This window comes from Quercus lobata, chromosome 1 (genome assembly GCF_001633185.2).
Source record: "Quercus lobata isolate SW786 chromosome 1, ValleyOak3.0 Primary Assembly, whole genome shotgun sequence".
NCBI classification, from domain to species: domain Eukaryota; kingdom Viridiplantae; phylum Streptophyta; class Magnoliopsida; order Fagales; family Fagaceae; genus Quercus; species Quercus lobata.
Genome location: NC_044904.1, coordinates 36,181,442 through 36,191,159, shown reverse-complemented (window position 1 = coordinate 36,191,159; position 9,718 = coordinate 36,181,442). Strand labels below are relative to the sequence as shown.

General features: G+C 33.1%; 1 protein-coding gene across 1 annotated transcript; it reads right to left on the bottom strand.

Moving 5' to 3' along the window:
* Positions 1-3,401: 3,401 nt before the first annotated feature.
* Positions 3,402-9,035, bottom strand: LOC115988790 (protein NRT1/ PTR FAMILY 2.6-like). Its single transcript, XM_031112407.1, has 4 exons — positions 8,856-9,035; positions 8,533-8,750; positions 6,211-6,746; positions 3,402-4,495 (listed from the first exon to the last, which is right to left on the bottom strand). The coding sequence occupies exons 1-4, from the start codon at positions 8,929-8,931 to the stop codon at positions 3,652-3,654; spliced, it is 1,674 nt and encodes a 557-aa protein (XP_030968267.1). The 5' UTR covers positions 8,932-9,035; the 3' UTR covers positions 3,402-3,651.
* Between the last annotated feature and the right edge of the window lie 683 nt (positions 9,036-9,718).

The following is a 9,718-nucleotide window of genomic DNA, read 5'->3' as shown; positions in this document are numbered from 1 at the left end:
ATTGCAGGTCAACTAGTGCTAATTCCAAGTGAGATGGAAGTTTTTTGCTTCTTGTTATATGCTAATCAAGTCGTATGATTTGTCAGATTCCTGTGGTATCTTCACTCCTTGTCAGAGAAAATATTATGATTAGTCCATTCCTGGACGAGTAGTTCTTGAGCCACACCAAAAAATAATTTTATTTTTTTGGTAAAAAAAAAAAAAAAAAAAAAAAAATTATGGCTTAAGAATAAAATCTAACAAAAATTATATTTATATCAAGAATCAAATATTATGGCTTAAGAATAAAATCTAACAAAAAATTATTATTATTCTATTAGAATAGAATAATTTATTAAAAAATATATTTAAAAAAAAAAAAAAAGCAAAAGCTGTGAATCATTGAGTGCGCTAGCAGTAGGGAGGTTTTCTTTCTGATCCGTGCAAAAACTATTCTTGCATGACATAGGTAAGTGATTACGTCAGTAATCAGCATAAGTAAACAATCTTACTAATTTTTTATACAAGTAAACAAACTTAACTAATTAGTTAATTGACTAATTGCTTTTTACTGCAGTTAGTGCCTTGCATCATTTGCTTTTACATCCAACTTCAAGAGTTGACCGCGTACTAGCAGTACTCTAGCACTACTGAAGCCTTTTCACTGTTCACAATCACACCTATTCATTTTTATGGTAATTTAACAAACAAAAGTTAATCACAGTCTACCCTCCACAAACCACAACCTATCATATAGGCGAATTGTGGTTAATATTTTGTCTTTTAGTGTGGCACAAGAATTTTTCTTCATGGACTACCGGGATTGTTTATAAATTAAGAAAGTGAATAAATGTGTACGCCAAAAGACAAAATCTATTACATATTACTATATAGTTTTTTTTTTTTTTTTTTTTTTGGCTGAATACGTTTTTCTAAATAGTCAAACTCACGATTTATAAAAATAATTTGTGTCTTACACCAAAAGATGCTCACAATTCTGTGAATATCCTTTATTTCTTTCTTAATGAATAAATATCCTTTATTTCATGTCTTAAATGGGCATGTATGATTCTTATAAATTGAGTTATAAGATTCTTAGCACAGTTAATTGTCTGCACATATTGATGGTTATTTATCCATTCATTAAAAAATCATTAGAATATTTACTGAAGTTTGTCTTGGCCTTGCCCATCATAATGCAGTCATCAGATATGTCAATTGGATCCAATTATTGACGTTGATTAATTCAATATTAATGGACCTGGATCCAACTATTGACGTTGATTAATTCAATTAATGGACCTGATTGGGAGTAAATTATAGTTGTAGTTGTTGAGATTTTTTAGAATTAAATTAAATTTTTTACAAGTAACTTTCTTTCTTTACTTTATGAAGTAATTTCCTATCATTTTCTTATGTAATAAATAAATAAATAAATAAATAAGAACCTATGTAAAAAGGTTTTTTTTTTTTTTTTGGATAAGTTGTTTATCAAACAAGACACTAATTGGTGTTTAATGTGAATAGAAATTGAACTATAGATCTCTTATTCGATGATGAAAAAAACTTTATTAAAGTTAAGTTAACTGAATAAAGGTCTCATTTGTAGATAATTAATCATGAATCTATAAGTTGGGAATTTCCTTCCTATGCTTGGTGCTAAGCCAACAATATTTGTATCTCTATTTCTCTACTTAATGTTAAAACTCTGACATTTTTATCTCTTTTCACTTCCGGCTCCTAGTTCCTAAATTTTATTTTTATTTCTTCCAGTGTATGGTGTTGACTTTACATCTTAATTTCTCAAAAGCATGTTTTGTTCATCTTGCATCATATTATGTTTAAGGAAATGGCTTGCACCAATTTCCCTCATCTCCAGTGGTAGCTCTAAGAAATTTTCTTAAGGTGATGGTTAAGAAACTTAAATAATGAAAAATCTACAATAAAATAAAATAAAATAAAAACTTGAATATCAGCATTACAAAAATAAAAGCCCGTCAATGCGTGAAATTTTATAATTTCCTTCTACTAAAAAAAATGAAAAAGCAAATAAGGACTAATGAAAGACAAAGTGGGAACTAAGAAAGCTAAAATAAAAAATAATAAAGTGGGAGAGAATCTGAAATGATGATAGAAAAGAGAAAAGTGGAGAGAGAGAGAGAGAGAGAGAAGATTAGTGGATGGAGCAAAACCTGAAGTTAAGTAAATTTCAAGGGAAGTTGTTATCTGATCCTTGAGTTTATAGAAGATTAGTGGGAAGATTGCTATACTTGACTATTACTAGACCAGACATAGCGTATGTTGTGCATAAGCTAAGTCAGTTCATGTCAAAACCAAGAAAACCACATTTAGATGCTGCCTACAAAGTTCTGCAATACATCAAAGGATGTCCTGTTCAGGGTATTCTATTGTCATCCAAGTCAAATTTTCATTTGAAGGCTAACACAAATGCAGATTGGGCTTCTTGTGTTGATACCAAGAGGTCAACTACAGGCTATTGTATATTCTTGGGTGACTCTTTAATCTCATGGAAATCTAAGAAACAGTCTATAGTATCTAGATCTTCTGCTGAAGCAGAGTATAGAGCAATGGCAGTGACTGTTTGTGAAGTGACTTGGCTGTTGGCCTTGTTAAAGGATTTGGAAATTCATCATCCTCAACCAGCGCTACTGTTTTATGATAATTAGGTAGCTATTTACATTAGGGAGAATCCTATTTTTCATGAAAGAACAAAGCATATAGAAGTTGATTGTTATCTGGTCAGAGACAAGGTGCAAGATCATGTGATTAGATTGTTCTTTACTCCCACACATTCACAATTGGCAGATTTATTAACTAAAGCTCTTAGTAGTCAACAATTGAAATGTTTACTTGCCAAGATGAGTATAGTGAACATCCATAGGTCAGCTGCTCATCTTGAGGGGGAGTGTCAAAATATTGTTGACTGTAGTAATCAGAATTAGAGGAAGAAGCAAGAATCAAACACTAAAAGGAAGAAGTAATGAGCTGTGAAGTATACTACAAGTAGTTTTGCATTGAGGACTTATCTTCCTTATGTCGTTTTGTAATGTAATTATTAGTTAGAATGTTCACACATGAGGTAACAGCTAGTAACTAAATGTCACATGTGTGCCCTGATAATTTGTTTAGTCTGTTAGGGTAGTTAGTTGATTAATCTCTGTATAAAACCATCTTACTTGTACAAATTCAATCATAATAGAGAATCAAGAGAATTTCTTCAATCTCTCCTTTCTGTTTCTTTGTTCTGTGATTGATAACAAGCCTTTCCTACTCTGAATTTCTTATACCAAAGGGGGGGGGTGTTCCTTCTTATTACTTTTTTCATTTATTAAGTTGCATTTTTTTTTTTTTTTTTTTGGTAAAATGATAAAATACAAACTTCAATATAGTCTCTTCTATAGTTCACAATAAAATCACACATACAGTGATCATAAAACTAGTAATACTGCCCACATAATAATTTACACAATTATTACCATGATTTGTTATGATTAAATCAACATGATTTCACCTTGGTCTACTATCAATTCTACTTTTATTATACACCAATTATAATAGTCCATATCAACGATTGTGAAAATATTAAATATGTACCCTAAGCCTATTAATAGAGAAATACAAGTGAGCTTCTTGCATTGTTCACCATGAGCATCACCTATTAGTGCCAGAATTACTAACTTCTTCTTCCTTTTCAACATTTTGATACCTGTATAAAGAAGCGCACACCAAGTAATAACCAAAGTTAAGCACTCCCACCACAACTAACAACCAATACACATTATCTAGCCTCCCATTATTTATATTATTTGGTAACCATCCAGTAACCCTTCGGACAAGATCAATCAAAGCCGTGCTCAAATAATAGGCAATCCCTATAATCATTGCAATCATTGCAGTTGATGTACTTCTAAGTGCCACAGGAAATTCTTGATAATATAATGCAATTTGTCCTGGGAAATGAAATGCTTCTCCGATGCCAACCAAAACTAATTGTGGAAATAGCCACAAGGCCAACATGGGCACTATGGCCCCGGGCTGGCCTTGGAGATGGTGGGCTTGGGCTATTTTGAGTCGCTTCGCTTCCACTAGTGCTGAAATTGCCATACTTAGAATGTTTAGCACATGTCCTAACCCTATTCGTTGGAGGGATGTAGGAGACCTACGAGTTAGCTTCTGCCACATAGGACATAGGAAGTGATCAATAATTGCAAGAAATACAGATGTGGAGATCATGCATAAAACTAGGATAGACCCAGCAGGGATTTGAAAATGAGGCCCAAGGTGGCGATCCATAGTTAAAGCTTGGAGGATTGTCAAACTGCCTTGGACTCCTATTGGGGTACTTAAGAATATACCTGATAACCATAAAGGGCAAATCCTAATAAGGGTTTTGAGATCTTCTACTTGTTGTATTGTGCATATCCTCCAAGGTTTCGCAATTGAACCATCCGATCCAACATCTCCTTCTGTTTTAAATGCTGCACGATTGAGGAACCTGCATTAAGAGTGTGTGTTTAGCTTTTTTTTGTCAAATAAAGTATTGGCTTATAATGTTCTTATGTCAAAATGAATTATGAAACTCGAGAATTAAAATGATCTCCATATGATTTTGGTTGCTTGTTTCAAAACGTTAATGGCCATCATCTATGTTCTTTTTTCCATTAGAGCTTATGTGTTAAGTTGATTTCTGGGAGTAACCTCAAAGGTAAGTTGATTTGGTAAACTGAATTTAGTACAACCTTCTACTACCTAAAGACTAATGTGAAAAATAGGCGTTTCGATTTTCTCCAAGAACTTGCCCGTATATACCCCAGACAACCCCCTTTAGAGAAGGTGTGATTTGTCAATATTTTAAGTAAGAAAATTTTACTTAAATTCAATTCGATCCAAATACATTTACTACCATTGTAGTGCCCAAACCACCACCACCATAAGCAGCACTTCTATCATGTTGACCACGGATAGTGCAGTTCCAATGTATTAGTGTTCCGCAATGACATAGGCATGAATGAATTAAGATAAACAGAAGCTATATGTTGCATCCAGAATGTTGCGATATATACCAGATAATTAAGTGGTTAAGGGAGGGTGACTACGAAGCTAGAATCATCGTTTTTTAGTTAGTCATGTAAACAACAAAACTGATTGTGATGATGATGCGGCAAAACACTTCTTGTGAATCTAAAAACCAAATGAAAAGACAATTTAAATCATCAGGCAATAGCGCCAAAAACTTCACTTGGTACAAACCCTTGGCACACAGACATCACATCAAGATCTCCTTTTCAATGTGTGTTTGATCTACTTATGTTTATGATGACCTAATATGTCTTTAAATACGTTTTGGAACCCTAGTGCTTGGATCTCTAGGTCTCTATTCATCATGAGCCGCAAACTAAGAAAATATTTTGCCCGAGGCTTGACCAGTCAACTGGAATTGAGCTTTAATAAAGCTCAATTGGTTCAACGGCAATCAAGACCAGAGTCTTGACAACTGTATAAGTAGTTTCTTGTGCCTTCAATGTTGTTCTTCTAACATTAATCTAGACACTAAAACTTGCACAACTCAATTACATGTGAACAAGGTTTTAGAAACGGGTTTGCTAGCACAAAAGTACATTTGAACCTAACAATATATATAAATATATATATATATACATAGGGTTTAGAAAATTTGCTGAAGAGAGTGCATTAGAAAAGCGGGCAAATTAAAGTAGAAAACTGATCTTTTAGATAAAATGTGGCTAGTTGAATGAGAATTCTGTAATATCCCATTATTTGAGATACTAGATGGACATAGTGCATTTGCATGTGCTTAAATGCAAATTCATCGGAAGTATGAGTTCTTTGATGAGCTCGAAAAGAATGATCTCTAAGAGTCTAACAATGCTTCAAAAATGCATGTCCACAAAAAAATTTGTTGGGAATTTTTGGATGCAAGTATAAAATAATAATGGTAACCAAAAAAGAAAAAGTACGATAATTATTTTCAATTTCAAAAGTGAATAATTTAATTTCCATAAGCAACAGTAATCATGCTGTTCAATACTAAGGACATAAACTTCAATTTCTTAACCTAGAACGTTGGCTAAAATTTCATTCAAAGTTCTAAAGATTAATTGGCGCCTGGAAAGTAATTGTAGCAATTATCTGTAAAATTATGATTGTATAGAGACCAGGTTTACAAATATTAATAACTCAACTTCATACCTGAAGCTCATTTTAGGTATTGTAGCTGTTTCTGTGATTCCATCATGCTTGTAGTAGTAATCCTCGATGTTGGATGAGAGTTTAATCTTCCATTTTTGAATAGTGGCAACAATAACACGAACTATACTTGTGAATGGGCTCCCTTGTGGCTTATCATGAAGGTAGAAGCGGTTTCCCAATAAGAGAAAGGCCAAGCCAATGAAGTTAGTAATTGCACATATGCCAAATCCCACTCTCCAACTTACATTATCCTCAATGTAGACAATGGCCGTGTTGCTTACCGCAGAGGCAAAATAGAAAGTAAAGAAATACCAGTTGAAGAAAATTTCTCGATCCTTTGGCTTATCAAATTGGTTTGCTCCCATCGTTGCAATAGTAAAACGTGTACCGCCCAACCCAAAAGTTGCCATAGCTAAACCAGTGTATAGGACTGCATATTGGACATTCGAGGGTGGTTTGCACAAGCTTGATCCATTATTACATGACTGAGGTCTCAGGGGATCAAGTATTACAGTCAAGGTTATGAGAATTATGCCCTGCAAAGGTAAATAGTTTGGATTATAAGAATGCTACTTATTGTACCTGTTCAATTTGTAACTTTAGTATTGCTTTAGAATAGAAGAGGGCGGAACCACAAAAAAATGCTAATTATCCGTTTGGCTAAGATGTATTAAAATCATACTTACGCGTTTGGTAAAATCTTTATAAAAAAATGTTGTTTTTGTCAAGTACGCATTTGTATAACAATGGTATAAAACTATTGCTGGGTGCAAATTACCAAAAAGAGCTTAACTATGTTGTTAGGTTATCCTATCATTTTTAATGCAATAAAACATTAAAATGCAACAACAATAATAATAATAATTCACAAAGAATTTTGAGAAATGTTATAGTCACAATAAAATCTCTCATCATCCTCACAACACCTTTAGTGTGTTAAGCTTTACAATAACAATAATTTAACTTTTCTTACTCCAAATTGTAATAAATGAAAAACACTTCATGTCAACAAAAAAATAAAGGAGCTCATTTATAATTGGACTTTTTGTATGAGGTTTTTGTCTCACAAGACCAATAATTATGATGACTACTTAAGGTAATACTCTAACTAGGACTTGGTCAAAATATCTTGATCAAATCATGTCACCGACAGAATAATATATACTTAATTCAGCAAAAAAAAGAATAGTATACTTAAAAATATAGATTCTAATAATAATTATCTCAAGTACCTACCTCTATGCTTTTCAACTTTTTTTTAACTAAAACAAAAAAGAAAAAATTTCAACTTTAGTTATTGGCTACTTCTAGAAGAAGCACTATACCTGGATACCTGCTTCTTGTCTTCGCGGTCACTACTCACTACACCACCAATCACCACACCAACTATGCTATTATCACCACCACTACCACTTCCACAACCACTAGTAAGGCCCACCGTGCTTATATAAAATAGGGATTTATTAATGTATACCTTAAACCACCAATAAGGCTCACCGTGCTTGGAATAAAATAGAGATTTATTAACGTGTGTCCTTAAGACATTTATTAGTAAATCTCTATTTTATATAAGCACGATGGGGCATACATTAGTAAACTTTTTATGAAAAAATAAAAAAATAATTAACTAATTTGACAGTTTTTTCATTTCTTCATAAAAATATTTCCAAAATAAATAAAGAATATGTAGAGCACATATTAACGGGACTCAATCAAAATATTAATAACTCTCATGGGAGCCAAACAAAATAATATTTTTAATTGCGAGTCTTTTTTCAGAGACGTAGTCCATCACACACTGTTATCACACACTTCCACGACCACCAGTACCGACCCGCCGTGCTTATATAAAATATTAATAACTTTCCATGTGAGCCAAACAAAATAATATTTTTAATTGGAAGTCCTTTTTCAGAGAGGTAGTCCAACACACACTGTTATCAAAAAGAAAAAAAAAAAAAGGTAGTCCAACTCCAACACACACACCTACATAAAAATAATATAAAAAAAATTCGTGTTCTTCAATATTGTTTTTGGAAGGTGAGAGAGAGTTTCCTTTTTGATAGAAAAGGTTTGATCTCTTCCTGATTAGCTTGGAAAAGATACATATAGGATGATTAATTGCTACATCTAGCCAATAATGAACTCATCTATCAAAGAAACCATCTGCTTGCAAACACACTCATAAAGTACATAATAAGCTGAGTTCGTTACAGTCAAGAGATCTATCAATTGCAACAGAGAGTGTAGCAAGCATAGCAACAGGCACACACACAACAGAAATGCATCTTGCAATAAGTTGCAACAGAGTAAGAGTATTACCAGCAAAGAGATAGAGGCAGAAATTGCGGCAACAGCGAAAGAACCAAGGAAAGAGTCAGCAACTATTGCTCCAATGATCGGAAAAAAATTGGTGCTACCATTTGCTATGTTATAAATCTGAGCTGCGTTTATGCTTTTCACATTGAACACCTGAATCAGAAAAACGATCAGGTTTGCCAACCATCCTACGCCTCCAAGTGTGAAGCCCGCTGCCGCTCCTGGTTGACATAAATAGAAATAAGGCACATATTGGTTCAACACATTCTGTGCATGTATGTGTGTGTTTGTGTTTTAGAGAGAGAGAGAGAGAGAGAAAGAGAGACCAGTGATGAAGGGGAAGGTGATCCAGCCACCACGTTTGGTACCAGTGCTCGAAATTTGGGCTTCTCTACCTTCCATATTGCAGTTGCAGTTCAACTAGTGCTAATCCCAAGTGAGATGGAAGTGTTTTGCTTCTTGCTCACTCCTTGTCAGAGAAAATATTATGATTAGTCCACATTGGCATACCGTGGTTGTTTATAAATTAAGAAAGTGAATAAATATGTACGCCAAAAGACAAAATCTATTACATATTACTATATAGTTTTTTTTTTTTTACTAAGTAGTCAAACTCACGATTTATAAAATAATTTGTGTCTTACACCAAAAGATGCTCACAAACCTGTGGATATCCTTTATTTCTTTTATAATGAATAAATATCCTTTATTTCATGTCTTAAACGGGCGTGTAAATAAAAAGATTCTTATAAATTGAGTTACAAAATTCTTAGTACAGTTAATTGTTTGTACATATTGATGGTTATTTATCCATTAATTAAGAAAGCATTGGAATATTTACTGAAGTTTGCCTTGGCCTTGCCTATCATAATGCAGCCATCAAAAATGTCAATTGGATCCAATTATTGACGTTGATTAATTCAATTAATGGGCCATAATTCAATTAATGGGCCAGGATCCAATTATTTTATTGACGTTGATCGGGAGTAAATTATAGTTGTAGTTGTTGAGTTTTTTTAGAATTTAATTAAATTTTTTACGAGTTACTTCCTTTCCTTACTTTATGAAGTAATTTCCTATCATTTTCCTATGTAATAAAAGAACCTAAAATATATATGTAAGGACTCAATTTGTAGCGACTCCAAAATGGTATTGGGTTTGCACGTTAAGGGCCCAAATAATATAATTT

Coding starts and splice junctions, on each gene's coding strand:
- LOC115988790 (XM_031112407.1), bottom strand. CDS start 8,931: ATGGAAGGTAGAGAAGCCCAAATTTCGAGCACTGGTACCAAACGTGGT. Junction 8,751..8,855: donor CACCTTCCCCTTCATCACTG/GTCTCTCTTTCT, acceptor TATGTCAACCAG/GAGCGGCAGCGGGCTTCACA. Junction 4,496..6,210: donor ATACCTAAAATGAGCTTCAG/GTATGAAGTTGA, acceptor CTCTTAATGCAG/GTTCCTCAATCGTGCAGCAT.